This window comes from Sus scrofa, chromosome 18 (assembly GCF_054392235.1).
Source record: "Sus scrofa isolate SSC_HxYL_T2T_F1_AM1 chromosome 18, Sscrofa_HxYL_maternal_Yorkshire_Landrace_v2.0, whole genome shotgun sequence".
NCBI lineage: Eukaryota > Metazoa > Chordata > Mammalia > Artiodactyla > Suidae > Sus > Sus scrofa.
This window is the reverse complement of record NC_139400.1, coordinates 11,521,829-11,539,089: the sequence shown is the minus strand read 5'-3', so window position 1 is coordinate 11,539,089 and position 17,261 is coordinate 11,521,829. Positions and strand designations below refer to the sequence as shown.

At 49.6% G+C, this 17,261-nt stretch overlaps 1 protein-coding gene across 6 annotated transcripts in view; it reads left to right on the top strand.

Moving 5' to 3' along the window:
* The window catches only part of RBM33 (RNA binding motif protein 33), a 111,436-nt gene that overhangs the window by 75,740 nt on the left and 18,435 nt on the right, over positions 1 to 17,261 (top strand). For all 6 annotated transcript variants that reach the window (XM_085005063.1, XM_085005061.1, XM_085005060.1 and 3 more), the window contains 3 exons: positions 210 to 509; positions 1,529 to 1,816; positions 4,953 to 5,633. In XM_085005063.1, coding sequence (XP_084861189.1) covers positions 210 to 509; positions 1,529 to 1,816; positions 4,953 to 5,633 — 1,269 coding nt within the window. The remainder of the gene's footprint in view (positions 1 to 209; positions 510 to 1,528; positions 1,817 to 4,952; positions 5,634 to 17,261) is intronic.

Sequence of the window (17,261 nt, the reverse complement as noted above, 5' to 3'; positions counted from 1 at the left end):
TGAAGGACGTAGGGCAAATACAAAATGTGAGAGAGTAGCTTTTAGCTTATTTCTGCATTTGAGATAATACTACCTTCATCAGCAAATACAAAATGAAATTTTAGTGCCAAATGAAATTCTTTCTGGCATTGAGGTTTTGAAGGGAATGGCTGAATTGAAACATCGATGGAGATTCTAAACTGTTTCTTCTGTCTTTTCTGGCATGGCAGGGGCCCCTGCACCCCCCCCTGCCTCCCCCACACCAGCCGCAGCCGCAGCCCCAGCAGCAGCCCCCGCTCCAGCCCCAGCAGCAGCCCCCGCTCCAGCCGCCCCCGCAGCACCAGCCGCCTCCGCAGCCGCAGCACCAGCCTCCTCACCAGCCGCAGCACCACCACCACCACCACCTCTCGGTTCCTCCCCCGCCCCTGCTGCCCATGGCACAGCCCCAGTTCAGGCCTCACCTGCCGGCGGCTCAGCCTCAGCCCAGCAGCAGTCGGATGCAGTGCCCCCAGCGCCAGGGGCTCAGGCATGTAAGTGCACGCCATCCTCAGCGCTCTGCCTGGACACCTTGGATGTCCCAGGGCTGCCACGTGCCTGGCTGTCCCCGCAGTGGTAGATGGTACTGTGTGTTTAGGAAAGGGTCTTGGGTGGTGGTGATTCTGCCTTTGCCAGTGGCTTGTTGTTTGGTGCCTAGACGATCTCTGTCTCCTTGGATGCGAGTGCGTAAGTAAGCAAATTCAGGAAGAGTTTATTGAGTGGCCTTTGTTGCCAGGCGCCACCCCAGTTCCTGGGGAATCAGCAGGGAACAAAAGAGACGGATTTCCTGCCTCCGTGGCGCTTACAGCTGATCCTGGTAGGTGGGCTGCATTTAGTCCCGAAGTGACGCTCTCAAGCACCGTTAGCAGACGTGTGGCTTGTTAGGCGTTGAAAGAAACTGGGAGATGAATGCCTGTCGTTGAGACAGTAAAGACGAGTCATTACCACTGGCTTGTCCTCCAGTAAATTACTCACCCTGTGAAGAGGCTTGTGGTTGGAGGTCTAGGCTCTAAGGTGAGACCGTTCGGTTTCCCTTCAGTTCTGTTCCTTCCGACCTTGAGCCTCAAGCATGTCACTTGATAGCTATCTGAAGTCTCCGTTGTCATGTCTGCCTCTTTCGTAAAGTACCATTGAGACGGCCACGATGTGAAGTAAGAACGGGGTTCCAGGTCTGGGAAGGGAAGGGAGCGCCTTGTGACGGGAGTCCCTCCGTGAGGACCCTGCCAGACCGCGCCCCCGGCCGCCTCTCGCACCGGCAGCCCCTCCGGTGCTGCGTCTCTGTTCAGAACCCGAGGATGAACGTGACTGAGAACTTCCTCTCCAGCGACACCCTCAGGGGTCTTCCTCCAGGGAGGAGTTTTTCTTGGGACACCTGCATGCTTTGTCTTTGCTGTTCTGCCTGAGTTTAGGGGACCCAGTGACAGCGAAAACTTTTTTTTAATCTAGTTTGCCTTTTTATGTTGCTTCTTCCAAATGTCCAGTTGTAATTCGACTTTGCTTCTTCTTGTGGTAGAACACGGCTTCTCAGAATGTAACCAAACGGCCCATGCAGCAGATGCCCCCGACGGCGCCCCGAAACAGTAATCTGCGTGAGCTGCCCATAGCCCCGTCCCACGTGATGGAAATGAGCAGCGCTCGCTGCTCCTCCACCCCTGCGGCTCCACTGAGACCTGCCATCAGCACGTCACCCCCCGCCAGGCCGGGGGCCGCGTCCAGGACCGCGCAGGGGAGGACCGAGGCGAGGCCCAAGCCTGTTAGCCCAGTGGTTCAGCCTCAAGAAGGAGCGGAAACGGGATCGGAGGTAGGGCGCAGTTTCGCTAAAAGTGGCCCTTGGTCTCAGACGGAGAGCCTTGTCGTCAGCCTGTGCTCTTTACTCTCGTCCACTGAGTCCCTCACAAGGTCCCCCCAGGTTTACAGGACCGGGTCCTCCTTTTAACCCAACCGCCGTATTCATACAAAATCCACTTTCATTCCCACTGGTCGCAGTGTTCGGTTGTGCTTACGTGTTTGTACAGTTGCAGTTGTGTGTTACAGAATCTAGGTATCAGGGATCTTAGCAAACTGTTTTTCTAAAGGGCCCAGGTAATAAATATTTTAGGGTTTATAGTCTAGATTGCCTCTCATAATTACTCAGCGCTGCTGTTTTCGCACAGAAACGGTTACAGGTGGACCCTCCATCAGCTGTGCTCTGGTAGAACTTTATGACAAAGTCAAGTTGGGGCCAGATGTGGCTCATGGACCCTGACATACACTGTGACCTTCTCTGGTTTTACGCTGTGACCATTTTTGCTTGGGACCGCTTTTACTTCTGGCCTTTAAATAAGACTGGCGGCGGGGGGGGGGGGTGTTTTGTTTTGCATTGTTTATATTATTGCTGATTTCTAAATAGGTATAAATGTTGTAGGAATAAATAATAAATGCAGATCAGTATTCCGCATGGTTTCCAACTGAGATGTTATTTTGCACCTTGATTTCGTTTTGGCTGCTTGGTCATGTTTTGCTTGGCGGCCGCTCGGTCTTGGTGCAGTATTCGTCGTGAGCTTCGTGATTTAAAAAGAGTATCTTTTTACATTAGTAAAATTTATGCCTGGGACAACCCCTTGAGGCCATTGGTGTCCTGTGAAAGAAACGAACATGCCTGTTTACTGCTTCCCTGCAGTCGAGATTCAGTTCTGGGCTGTTCCTAGAATGGCAGATGTGAAAGCTGGGCATTATCTGTATCGTGTAGGTTGATAAAGCACAGGCATCTAGCGTAGCGTCGCTTAGAACCGTGCCCTTGGAGTGACTCGCTGGCGCCAGCACTGTGGCCCTCGGCAGGTCCCTTCACGTGTCACCCGCCTCCGTGTCCTTACCCGTTGGGTGTGTGTGCCTGGGACATGGAAGAGGATCAGTATGTGGAAGTTAGGCTCGTGTTGATAAAATGTATATGGGGTGTAATAAGCATCATGTGTTAATGTCTTAAAGAACAGTGGCACCAAGAGTTTCCTTAGAGAAGGATCGAAGCGAGTCCATGTTTTCTTAATCAGAGTGAAAACCAGTTAACGCTGGTGTTTACCTTTCGATCAACTAAATTGTGGGTGGGTGTCAGATTTTCTTGTAATTATTGTAGCAGCTGCAGGGTAATGTTTCCAAATCAAAAAAGTATAAAGAGAAAATATTGAGTTAACATGGAATAACATCTTATTAGAAGGATGACATTGTAGTTTTAAAAGTAATATATGAAAAATTAATGTAGATTTCCAAACTGGATTGGGATAGTTTATAAAAAGAAATCCGCTAAAATGATATCCTTTTACTTTACTAGCCGGCCCCTAACGCATATGTGTAAACAGACTTGGCTCAGAAAAATAAAGCCACATACACTTTTCTAATACGAGTGGCTGAAATGAGAAAAGTGGCTTTTTCCCTAGGAATACCACTAGCCAAGTCTGATGGTCCCTTTCATGACAGTTGATTGAAGCAGGCTTCTGTAGAATCAGACAGATGCTTTGTGCGTGAAGTGGAACTTGGCAGGTGGCCATAGCCTAACTAGAGGGTCTTAATTTGTTTGCTTTTAATTTTCTGTGCACATAGAATGGAACCAGGAGTAAGGTTTTTTTTTTTTTTTTTTTTTTAAACTTTTACTTTTTAAAATCTTTTGCTTAGGTAAACGTGGTTTATTTTATTTTCACCCAATTGATAATGATACAATAAAGGGCCAGTATTTCTACCTAGATTCTTAAATATATTTTAACTTTTTTGATTACTTGGGGAAAAATTCTAGTGAATATTAATTATTTCTGTGTTTGATATGGTGGAGCCTCTGGCCCTGATACTGTTCCCCAGGATGCCCTGGCCCCTGTGCCTTTTGGACTTCTGTTTTTCTGTCTTCCCCTTCATGTCACCTCGAGCTCTGTGCACCTACCTGTGTAGTGCTCATCCAGCTTCACATTTGCGGTTGGGAGTCTGCTCTTGACTTTGAAATTCGATGACTGAGTTGATCAGAACTGCTTCTAAAATGATGAGCAGGCCTGGGTGAGAGCTTGGCTCGGGGTCTTGTAGGTCAGTGCACAGGCTTGGGGCACCAGCCAGGTCTTTAGCTGCATCCTGGCCTTATAATTCCTATCTTAGAAGGTTTGTTTGTTACCAGCTGAATTCTGGATAGACGAAATCCTCTTATATAAAGAATCTGTGCATGAGAATGTCTATGACTTTTTAAATGAAAAATACTACAATTTTTAACAAATGCTCAACTTGAAACTTTCTTCTTTGGATGCTTTGCTTTTTTGAAAAATACTGGACTTTTTACAAAGATGCTTTTGATAGACTTTCAGAATGGTTTGGGGCTGGCCTATTAAAAGCATTCCTTATATACCATTAATATTCCAATACTGCAATTGGCAGCATTTTGATTCTGAGGAGAGTGCATGAGTTCAAGGTCAGGGAGATTGACTAGTGCTGTTCATTATAAGCAATTATTCTGTGACAAATGAGTTTGAGATCAGGCTGAAAATTCTGTAGGAAAAATCAATAGTTCTAATCAGGCCCTTTCAGGTCATTTACAGCCCACCTTTTGTTGGTTTGTCAGAGAAGAGCCAGATAAAACCTCTGTGACAGCGAGGCCTTCCTACTGTTGCAGTTTCCATTTCAAACATGTTTTGATATCTTCAATGAATAGTTTAATTGGTTTCAAAGTTGTAAATGGGTGGAAATTTACATTATTTCATTTTTAATATTCTGATAAGATTTTCCAAATTAGCTTTAGCTGAGTAATTTTTTTTCCCTCCCCAGAGGGAAGAGTTAGACTTAAAGTCTATAAGCAGATTTTGAATGGCTTCTTTCAAATCGGAGTTAAAGGGGTTTTAGAAAGTGCCTTTTCTGAGTTTGTCGAAGTGGACGGGGGTGGTCACCTGGCTTGTGTGCCACAGTAAGCAAGCCTCGCGTGTTTTCTGTTGCAGTTTCCTGATGAAGATGAAGAAACGAGGTTGTACCGCTTAAAGATAGAGGAACAGAAGCGCCTCCGGGAAGAAATCCTGAAGCAGAAGGAGCTGCGGCGCCAGCAGCAGGCGGGCGCCAGGAAGAAGGAGCTGCTGGAGAGGCTGGCCCAGCAGCAGCAGCAGCAGCAGCAACAGCAACAGCAGCAGCAGCAGCAGCAGCAGCAGCTCGGCGCCCCCCCTGCCCCGGCCGAGCAGGAAGAGCGGGCGTCCTCCCCAGCGCCCGCCAATGGTAACCCGCTGTTACCCTTCCCGGGGGCACAGGTCAGACAGAATGTGAAAAACAGACTTCTCGTGAAGAGCCAAGATGTCACTCTTTCCACCGCTCCACCCAAGACGTCAAATTTCGTGCCATCTGGTGCTCCCACGCAGTATCAAGGACAGCAGATGAAGTCACTGAAGCCTCTGAGACAGGCCAGAAGCATACCTCCGTGTCCGGCTCAGCACAAAGTCCTGCAGGTGAAGCCTGCCGACGGGGAGGGCCTGCCCCCGCCCTCGCAGACGGCCCGCGTGGCCTCCCTCCAGGGCCGGCCCCCGGAGGCCAAGCCTGGCGCCAAGAGGACTGTCATGCACCGGGCCAGCAGCGGCGGCGGAGACGGGCCGCACGTCGGCTCCAAGGTCAGGGTGATTAAGTTGTCAGGCGGGGTAAGTTGACCAGGTTACCAGCCCCTCCTACGGTCCGCGCGTCCCGGGTGCGTCCGGTTCCCAGAGCGCGGGAGGGGGCCGTCCCTGCGGGCGGGCAGGCGGGCGGGCGCCTTGCCTCGCCAGGCCGGCCGGGGCCGTGTGCGAATTCTGCCTCCGGCCCGGTGCGCGCGTCTCCTTGGAGGCTTGAGGAAAACCCCACGCGACTCTCTCAGTTTTAGCTTCTTGTAGTAGATCTTTATGACAGGCCCCGTCAAGTTTGTTTTCAAAATAAAATTTCCTTTGCCACAAAGCAAGTAATTTGTTGTGTGTAGCTTTAGGTTGAGGTGGAGAACTGTGGGCAGGGCAGGGGCCGTGGGCGTCTGGCTTTTGAGCAGCGTTGGTCCAAAGACAGTTTCCTGCCCGCCTTTCTACTCATTCCCCATTCGAGGAAAGGAGGAGCCACAGAATCTGAAGTGAAATCAGGTGTGATCTACCACGTGCTTTCACGAGTGGAGCACGTCTTTACCTCTGACCAGGGCTGTTCTAGAGCATTTTCAGCAAAGCACTGTAACTGCAGGTTTCCACTCAGTTTGCATGAGTTCAGTATGAAAGCAAAGCAGAGTTGCAGCATCGTCTCTGTCAGTGTCTGTAGGCCACTTGCCTCCTTAGTCCTGCCCTGCCGTCACTTACGTGGGAGGTGACACCCCTCTTGCTTTATGAATTACACTGAATTCTGCAGCAGCCGCTCTGTCCTGCACTCCCTGCCGCAAGTCGTTTGTGACCAACCGGGGAGGAAGGGGACAACCTGAGACACAGGCTCTGAGACCAGAGCAGCTACTGGGGGTGACCTCAAAAGCGCAGAGCTCACGGTCCGGGGCAAAGGACCTCCAGCTCTCAGGCCACGCAGGGAGACCAGTGCCTCTGGGAGCTGCGAGGAGCCCCGAGCTGTTTTTACTGGCTTAAGGACGGTTGGCTGCTTATCAGTTCGTGAGTTTTAATTGCTTTCGTTTCTAGGTGTGTACACGGTAGATGGGAGGTTTTCCACATGCCGTGAAGACGCTTTTGATAGACTGCATCTGTTTCCTCTCACCTCTGTTCATTGTGATTCAGGATGCTGAGAAGTGGATGGCCGGTCTTCTATCACATTGTCTTAATAGTGTGTCAATTTGTCTTTCAGTGTAGACCCAAGCGGTCATCAGTTTCCAGTGTCTGTGTGGCTTATTGCTTTTGACTTTGTCTTAGTTGTGCTTTGTTGGTGTCTCTTTTACTTGAGTCATAAACTTGAGGGTGGCCCTGGGCCGTGGTTGGGAACCAGCCTCTTCCCTGGGCAGCCACGTGGTGCTCTGTGCTCATGTGGCTGGTGTGAGGGCAGGCGCACTGGCCGCCAGAAGGTGCAGGCAAAGAATTTACATACTTCAGTGTTTGCTGTCCTTTTCTGTGGTGGAAACAATGTCTTTTTAAAATCACACCATCTTCCAAAGTCATGCTATGTCATATTACAATACTTAGGAAAACAACAGAGGAATTTTACCTGAAAACAGCAACCTGGAAAACTGGAATGTTTTTTAGCTCCCTTTTAATTTTTAAGTGTTAACCGACTAACGTAGTCTGCATCTTAGGATTTATTCCAGTAATTCCTCCAGTAGCATGTTGGCAGTTTTCAGCTTGGCAGAGGATAAAGGTCTTTTGTTTATATATCTCCAAACTAGGCCAGAGTGTTTCCCCAAGGATTTGGGGGTGTGTGTGTGTGGATTTTTTGGTAGGTAATAGTATTTGAAAGAACGTGCAGAGGAGACAGTTCTTGTAAGTGCCAAGTATGCGCTCATTTTCCCGACTTTATTTCTGTCCGTGCTGGTCAGAACTGTGGCGTTAATGCCCAAGGGCTGTGCTGTGCCCCCGGAGCTGACTGGCTACCCCTGGCAGGGGCTTAGCATTTGGGGGGATGGACTTGGGTATAGTACCTGTGCTGAACCTTGCCTGTGCATTGCAGGTTTATGATTACTTGTTTAATGAAGGAGTCCATTGTCAGCTCATGTTCTTCTATTTTGCTACGAGCCCTGGACGACCTCATGTTCTCTCAGTACAGAAACACGGTATTCTTTCTATAAAGCTTTCTAGGGAAAATTTCTCTTCAGAGAGTCGGTTCTGTTTCCTTCACTTTTTTCTCACCTAGACTGGCATCTGCTATGTTGCGGAAATTGATTTCTGCATTTAGTAATCCCCTCGTTCCAGAAGTTTGTCTCCAGACGGGATATGGGACGGTCGTGGCGCCCAGTGCTGGTCTAGAGATCGGGCCCTGGTGGCGGTCACAGTAAAATACTCATCTACAGGATTGTTAGGCAAGCGGAGGTTTCTTTGCTGCCTTCTTCCAGTGTACGGATTGAAAGTGTTACACTTGAATTAGGTTTCTCTAGGTGAACTTTTTACCTGTGGACAACCGTGAATCACGGAGGGCTGCTCTGTCATTTTCCATGTTTCGTTGCTGTAACCAGATCATTTCTCTTTGGGTTTCACTCACCTGGGTCTTCCAGAAGGTGAGAGAGCTTCCGTCTGAAGACAGGCCCTTCGTCATCTGCCCTCATCATCGCATTCCTTTGCAGTGGTTTTAGGCCCCAGCACCGTCTAGGAGCGTTTCCAGTCTTTTCCTACCACAGCTCCTCTTCCTTGCAGCCGAGGTGCGTTAGGGACACAGGAAGCCTTTTCACAGCGAGCCTCACGGGACGTCTTCCTTGCTGTCGGTTCCCACTCAGCCCTGTGCCCAGGGCCCTCCTTCTTCGCAGGCTGGCTGTTGGCCTCACATATTTGTCGTTGGCTGGTCTGAGTTTCCTTTGCGTCTGGGGTGGCGTGGCGAGGGCCCGAGGCCCGACGCTCCGCTCTGCCTTACTGTCTGTGGGGCCCCGAGCCGTCATTTCCTTTCTCCGAGCCTCAGTCTTCAGTCTGTAAACGCAGTTATTAGTAAGGTTGCTGTGAATAAATGAAACCTTCTAACACATAGAAGGTACTTCATAAACGTCCACTTTGTTTTTGGAGTGTGCCTGAGACCCCTTCTAGAAACAGATTCCCTGATTCGATGCCCTGTCGTGAATAGTAGCTGCCGTTTATCCGCACCCTTTGAATGGGATCTATTCCGTTTTATAGGTGAGGCGTTGGCGTCGCGGAGAGGCTCTCTTAGTAGCCCGGGGCCACTCAGCTACACACTCAGAGTGAGCCTTCTGAACCCTGTGGGTTTTACCATTGTTTATAATAGTTATTTTTGTTGCCCCTGTTTTCCAAACGTTACTTAGTTCTACATTAGGGGTGATAGTCTGCTGTCTCCAGTGAGTATGTGGTAGTTGGAGGTGATTCAGGAAGTTTTTAGTGGGGCTTCTGGAATAAGGGTGATGATTAGGTTTCGTTTTGCCCTTCAAGCCCGGGTGGTAGTCACCGACCGGAGAAGATGCTGAGAAAGATGTAGAGGTACGAAAAAGTATCCTGACTGGCGAGCATCAGCCCCGGCGTCAGGGTGGGAGAGTGGCCGACTGTCGTCGTTCCTGCTCTAGAACCTGCGTGGAATGGCCTGGTCACAGTCACCCTGTGGCCGCTAGCCTGGTGGAGTTAAAGTCAGCAGAGCCGGATCCTGGTGTGGCCTTGACCTGCCATGTGCTATAAGTGTATCTTTGAACATTTCTGTATAAATCAGAATAGGCCAGACTTGATATTTAAAACATTGGGTTGAGGCGTTCCCGTCCTGGCTCAGTAGACACGAATCTCAGTAGAAACGAATCCATGAGGACGCAGGTTCGATCCCTGGCCTCGCTCAGTGGGTTAAGGATCCGGCATTGCGGTGAGCTGTGGTGTAGGTGGCAGACACGATTTGGATCCTGTGTTGCTGTGGCTGTGGCGCAGGCCAGCAGCTAGAGCTCCAGTTAGACCCCTAGCCTGGGAACCTCCACATGCCGGGGGTGTGGCCCTAAAAAGATTAAAACAATAACAACAACAGCAGAAAACCATTGAGGTGAAGTCATGAGGGGATTGGAAATTTAGAGAGACCGTTTGTTAGAAGGCTGATCAGTGTCTGGGTGAATTTTAGTCTCAGCCAACTTATATTTTATTGTCTGAATTTGTTAGGTGAGATGTAAAACGAACAAATGCATGCTCCTCTGAAGAGTGTCAGATACTGGCATGTGCTGCTCTGAAATTGCACGTGCCTCCCTGAGCATTATTTATGTAAGTAGCCTACTTAAAAATTTTTGATGGAGCGGTTCTCTTTTTATTACTTAAAATATGGAAATACCCTTTGCTCATTTCTCAGAAAGCTATTTCTAAGTATTTAATTTTCAGACACCGAAAGAGCAACCTTGTTAAGTCATAATTTTGTTCACAAACAATACGTAATCCAAAAAAAGACTCAAGTAATAACAGAGCATACATGAAAATGTGAACCGTTTACCTGTTGTAAATTTACGGTCACCCTCAGCCATTCTTTGTGGTTAAACACCAGAGAATGGGATTGGACCAAGTACGCGCCCCAGGACATTTGTTTGTGAAGGGATTTAACTAGGCCTGCAGCTCCGTCTTCCGGTTTGGGGGAAAACGGGGTCTGTCTGCAGTGTTTGCATCAGGTGACCTGAGCCTCAGTACGGGGAGGCTGAGGGCCCCCCCCCCAGCCCAGGGTGGCTGCAGGGTGAAGTGTCCGCCCACAGGCGAGGTGAGTGACACAGTGCCTGGCACGTGCTGGTGGGGCAATAGGTGTTACTACCCTTTCCTTTTGGGTTAAGGAAGGAAAATGTGTTCCCTAAGAAAATGAAAGCAGTTTCTGAATCCAGCTGCTTTCTCCTAGTCGAGGTAATGAAAATTTTAAGCGTTTGGCAGCAAATTAAGTCAACAGTCCTTTGTTCTGCTGGCCACACAGAGAAATGGGAGAAGCACAGAACGCCTCAGCAGGAAAGCCAGCTGTCCGCTCGTGATAGTCGTGTATTTTATTTTTAAAAGGCTGTCAAATGCTTCACGCAGAAGGTCCCAGTTTGTCTGTGCCAACTTGCGTGGGGAGTTGGTCTGCATTTGCACGTTTCCTCTCTTCCTCAGCAGTCAGCCTCGATTTTCTCTGGAGGGGCGGTGCACGAGGGAGCGAGCGAGTGAGCGCACACCCACCCGTTTTTGTGGTTTGATTGGATGTATCGGTTTGAGAGATGCTGCAGGTGCCGCTCCTTGGAGATTCCAGTCTGAGAAAGAGTCGCAGGCTGGCGGGGGGGCACTTGGTCACACACGGCGCCCTTCCTCGGCCCTGCACGCCGCTCGCTCGCCCACCCCGTCGGGGACCGTGGCCTGAGCTCTGTCTGCCAGACACTGCTGCTGCCTGAGGCTGGGTTTCCTCTTCAGTTCATTTTCTGTCTCTGGACTTAATTCAGGACAGTTTCAAGTACATTGTGAATATTTGAGAATCATTTGTTGAAATAATTGAGACAATAAGTAGCTTCTTCCTTTAAAAATATAGGCGTTGTTTATAGTTCCTTTACAAAAACAGTGAAGGAGGAGTTAGCCCAGTGTTTTCTCCCCCTGTACTTCTGATTATAAAAGTAATAGGTGTAGGTTGTAGGTATTTAGACGACACCCGTAAGCAGAATTTGGACACACCAGAGCAGCAGTCATCCTTCTACATTGTGCCGGCCAAAATTTGTGCTCTCCTCCTCCTCCCCTATTCAGGTGACCACACGGGTTGTCTCCTGTGTCTCACTTGGCTGCTTTGGGTGGGTCTGCAGTGATGACTGGTCCTCAGGAGACCCAGGCCAAGGCAGGCATGTCTCCCATTGCGGATGTCACCCTGTGACCCTCACCCAGCCGCCTGGCAGGGCTGGGGCACTCAGCTGTCATGGGCCACTTGGTTTCTGGTGGAAGCTGACGTGATGCTCGGGTTCTGGGCGGTCCCCAAACCTGAGGCTCTGCCAGAGGGCCTCGAAAAAGCGAGTCAGGTGCTAGCGAGTCGGAAGTGAGCTTGTGAGGGACAGAACTACGGCGGGCTCATGATAGAGAAGCTCTCTGGGGAGACCAGACGGTGGGAGGAGCTGCCTCTGAATGAAATGGCCTTGGAGCTCCTGTCGTGGTTCATTGGAAACAAATCTGACTGGCATCCAAGAGGACACAGGTTCGATCCCTGGCCTCGTTCGGTGGGTTAATAAGGATCTGGCGGTGCCATGAGCGGTGGTGTAGGTTGCAGATGAGACTCAGATCTGGCGTGGCTATGGCTGTGGCGTAGGCCAACGGCTACAGCTCCTAATCAACCCCTAGCCTGGGAACCTCCACATGCTGCAAGCGCTGCCCTAAGAAGACAAAAAAAAAGAAAAGAAAAATAAAAAAGAAAAATAGTGTTGATGCAGGGGGGGCGCCCGGAGGGGCCCAGCACAGGTGGGCCTGGAGGCATCTCTCAAGGACCCCTCCCAAGAGCTGGAGCCTTGTCGCTCAGTGCTGGAAAGTCGGCTCTTCTGAGCTGCTCATCCAGGGCTGGCTTCCTGCTGTCCAGAACGGGGGGCTTCAGCCCTGCATGGGGGCTCTGGCCTGGTGAGCCACAGTCTCACGTGTAGCAGTCCTTTCCTTTCTAGATGGGTAGGTCTGTGCTGTAGAGGTTGGAGAATCCTGGGGTATCAGATCCCCTCAGAGCCAGGGGGCTTCGGTTTGTTTTTCCAAAGGCTGAGAGTCATTTGGCTTTTAAAAGATTTCCCCAAGAGTTTCCTGATGGCTCAACAGGTTAAGGATCCAGCGTGTTTGCTGCTGTGGCTCGGGTCACTGCTGTGGCACAGGTTCAGGCCCAGGACTTTCCATAGGCCGTGGGCACAGGCCTTGCCCCCCCACTTTTTTTTTCCCTAGAGAGAGTTCCTGCTGTGGTGCAGTGGGTTAGGAATCCGACTGCAGCAGCTTGGGTGCTGCAGAAGCACAGGTTCTATCCTGGGACTGCTGCAGCTACAGTGCAGTTTGCAGCTGCAGCTCAGATTCCTGGCCCCGGGAACTTCTCTAGGCCACGGGTGCAGCCTTTAAAGAAAAAAAAAGGTTTTCCCAAACCTCGCTCATCTCTGAAAGGTAGCATGGTAAGAGAGCACACCTGAATAATGGTACCGTGTTACAACCATAAGGCAAAAATCAAATGGACCTGCCAGTTGAATCCCTTTTTTCCCTCCCAGGAAGCCCATTTACAAGGTCCCTTTAACCTCGCGGATTTTGTTTCATTTCAACCCATGTGGCCCCATTGCTGGAGTTTTACAGGAAACATTTTAGATCCGAGGGCCTGCTTACATGGTTTGCATGTTGCCGTGTGTAAGGGTAATTACTGCAGGAAATAGATGCACATGGCGAGTGTGGAATGTTCTTGCCTCTTGTCATGTTGCAGCAGTTTAATTCAGGACCTGACCTAGGAGCCTGGATAAGAATGCTGTTAACCAGTTTGTGTTCTTTCGCCTTTTTTCCTTTAAATGGTAGTCTCAAAGACAGAATAGAGCCTTCAGTGTGTGTCTTCAGGAACGTCATACAGCATGCATATCATTTGTTGCCCAGATTCGGAGTGAGCTTTCTAAAGATCCCAGGGCTGGGCCCAGCATTGTTGTGCTTAATAGAAACCTGTTCGGTGCGGTCTGGGGGCCGGAAGATGGGCAGCAGCGGCGTGACAGCGAGGTAGCCCTTATCGAAGGAGAATTCCTAAGAGGCTGCCCCGGGACCCTAGCCGCTGTCCTTCTGTGATCCCGACAATGTTATCTGTCCTCTCAGTGCGCAGGATCAGATGTCTGTCATGAGTGCAGAAATTAATTTAATGTCACCTGAAGACATGCAATTAATCTTTCAGAGGCTTTCATAATACCTTTACAGAAAGAGTTGCCAGTTTGGCGGATTTGGATTTTGGGGTTTAGAAGAAGATAAGGAAAATTAATTTTTCATCAGGGTTAATACAAGCTAGCAGGGCCACAAAGGCTGGGAAAAATGATTGGGGAATTTGTCAAGTGTTGTCACTCTAGAATAATGCCGCTTAACGTCTGATAGGTGTAATCAAGAGTGGAGATTTCTATAGAGAGGGATTAATCAATTTGCTCACTGGTGAATGCGAGTCTCTGATGTCACTTCTTCGTGGGGTTAAGAATGAAAATAAGATTTGATCTGTCAAATTGCAGGACGCCCTGACAGTATCAATAGGCATTTTTATCTACACATTTAAACCATTTGTAATAAATAAATTTGTCCTGCTAATGTTGGTGGCTATAGACCTCATTTTTTGTAAAGATTAAGCTGATAAAAAGTATTCCCTAGGCTTACTTAATTCAGGAAGTGCCTCTTATAGTTAAGAAAAACTATTCTCAAAAGACATTTTTATAGTATTAATTAAGAGATAATCATTTGTGAAATAACCCACCAAACTATTTAAAGTTTGGCCTAGGACAGGCCAGACTTCTTTCTCCTCATCTGTTTTGGAGGAAGTAAAAGATGCTTAAAATCACGTCCACGTCCACTGCCGCATCCAAAGGACTCACCCTAGAGAAATTCACTTTCAGAGTGAATTTCCTTTCTTGAAGTGGAACGTAATCTGCCATCCACAGATGACTAGTTATCTCCTTACGTTAAGGTAGTAGGTTTGTGAAAGTCTTAGTTAGAATCGACAGTATTTGAAATTTGCATAGCTGAGGGCTGCCGATTTGGGGACCGCTGTCCGTGCTGTAACTGCATGTGCACGTGGAAGAGGACTCCTGAAGAAACAGGAGTGGGTTCTCTTTGGCTCGATTCGCGTTCACCTTGTGTCTGTGTCTGTGTGCAGGGGAACAAAACATGCTTCCGGCCAAGCCCAGAAATTAATAGCTAGACTGTTTCCTAGTGGTAACCGGAATAACCCTGGGGTTTATAGTTTCTCCCAAGAATTAGCTTTTCATTGTGCTAATTTGAAAGAAAATAATTGTTCTCTCAATTAAAAAAAAAAGTTGGTTTTTTCTTAAAAAATACAATGACAGGGAGTTCCTCTTGTGGCTCAGCAGAAACGAATCTGACTAGCATCCATGAGGACGCAGGTTCGATCCCTGGTCTCACTCGGTGGGTTAAGGATCTGCCGTTGCCGTGAGCTGTGGTGTACGTCACTGACATGGCTTGGATCTGATGTTGCTCTGGCTGTGGTGTAGGCGGGCAGCTGCAGCTCCGATTCGACCCCTAGCCTGGGAACCTCCATATGCAAGGGTGTGCCCCTTAAAAAAAAAAAAAGACCAAAAAAACCAAAAACAAATGCAATAAAATGTTAGATATATTTAAGCCCTGGATCCTCAGCGTGGTTTTTAGAAAACTGTAAGGGCAGAATGTGATTTTAATCCTTCCTTAAATGAAAATGATTTCATCGAGTGATAGTCCCTTTGTTTCCACCTTTGCTAAAAGTAGGATGTCAGTGGCTGTAAGCTCCTTCCCTGGGAGGTGGTGCTGGAGTCCGCGCTTGGAACCACAGTGACGGAAAGCCTAGTGGCACTTCCTGTGGGACCAGGGCCTCGGGTTTTTCGTTTGCAAAGTGCGAATACTACTATTTACCTTGAGGGAGGATGGAGGGCAAACAGAGTTTGTCCAGACCCCGCTGTTCTTGTCAGATTGAACGCGGCCGACAAGCAGCTCCATCCACCCTCCCATGAGTGGGCTGCGTTGCGTGATCCCGAACTCGTGCGTGAGAGCCTGGAGCGCCTTGGAAGGCTCTGTTCCAGTTCGTTGCGGCTCAGTGGTAACGGGCCTGACTAGGACCCATGAGGACGTAGGTTCGACCCCTGACCTCGCTCGGTAGGTTAAGGCTCTGGCCTTCCTGTGAGCTGTGGTGTATGTAGGTCGCAGACTTGGCTCCGATCCCGCGGGGCTATGGTTGTGGTGTAGGCAGGCGGCTGCAGCTCCGATTCAACCCGTGGCCTGGGAACCTCCATATGCTGCACGCGCGGCCTTTAAAAAAAAAAAAAAAAAGCAAAAAATAAAAGTTTGTTAATCATTTGCTGCTGTGGAAGGTGTCAGACGTCCTGCATGTGAGTGACCAGAGGCCTCTCCCCACTTGTCAGTAAGCGGTCGATAGCAGTTTTTGCTGCAAGTCGGCCATTGTTGTGATCTGATCCCTCTTTTTTGTTCATCGTTGGCTCGACAGGTGCTAGGCACCCCCCTGCCCTGGGCCACGTCCTCTCACCCTGCGCTGTGCTGACCAGTGCCCAGGGCTCCATTCTAGGGAGCAGGACAGACTCCGAGTGGAGGGAAGGAAAGGGCAGCCTCGGGATTGGCGAGTGCGGGTCCAGGGGCCCCTCGAGCGAGCAGGTCAGGCTGCTGGCTGGTGAGGGTCCCAGCTGGTGAAGCTCCCCGGGCAGGGAGGTGGGAGGGCGAGGAGAGCCCCAGACTGCAGAAACTCCGGTCAGAGACGTCCTTTGCCTGTGTCTCTCAGGCGAGCTCTTAGGAAGTTCTCGGTGGAGACGCTTCGTCTGACACCTGTACCTGTGTTTCTGAACGGGACATGGAGATCAAGCCTACTTTAAAAAAGCCACTTTTCTTGGAAGGAAAATAAAGGTTAGGACTTTGTTTTTCAGGGTTTTGATCTGACACTAATATTGTCAGACAAAAGTTATTACCAGTTGCTTACTCAGCATGGCAATAAAGAGAATTTTCATTACCGGAGGTGTGTATCAGCTAAAAGTCTGTTCTGCATCCCCAGTTTAAAAATGAGATCCCCACAGTGTTGTGTGTTCATCCCCCAAATGGAGTTATCAGAGGATGTGCCTTAGAGGAGGCAGACCTCCTCCTCCTGGTAAGAGGCTGCTGCCCAGGCCATCTCGTTTTTAGCGTTGAACTGCTGGAGAAGAAACCAGCACCCATCCTCACCACGCTGCGCCCCACATATGTGGACGGAAGCGACGTCCTCGTGGGGCACGCGGACGAGCTGGTTAGCGGTTTCGGCAGCATGGCAGGAGGGTTTCTGCTGCACAGAAGCCTGCCGAACTGAGGGCTGGCCTTTGAGTGTCACAGTGTCACAGTGGGCTCATGGACATGGTCTGCGACCTGCTCTCCGGACACTGGTCACTTTTTAGAGCACATCCAGGGCTGTTTAGTGTGTCAGTGTCTCATTACTGTTTATTGTTTTGTTCCGTAAACATCTCCGTGCCATCCGTGTGCACAGGAAGTTTTGGCATGGTGAGCAAAAGACCAGACCCCCCGAAGTCCAAACCACTCGCCCACGATGGCACAGGCTCTAGGTGTCCTCAGACCCTGACCCCCGCGGACGAGGGGCAGGGAGTGGATCTCGATCCCTGAGTCCGTGGAATGGAAGACTTCCCCAGAGAGCTGGCTGCACAGCCAGTTCGTTTGGCTGCATCTGTCCACAAGGTAGAAGTTGCAGAATCAGTCAGGAGACTGTTAGGCAGCTGAGCTGTGTGGAGAATTTGGGTGACCCAGTGCCACCCGCATCTAGGACGCAGCCTTCACCTGGGGCCTGGCGACCAAGGTGAAGTGTCCGCCTGTGCAAAAATCAGTGTTTGCAAGGACAGTACGACCTCACATGCATTTGTGACTCTTGTACTAGTGTCATTTCAGTAGGATTGTAGATGATAGTGATGGATTACTGGCTCTTCAGGATAGGAGTAAGTGGTGTATATATATATCCTTAAATTTTTAACTTCAGTATAGAAATTTTTAAGCATATACAAA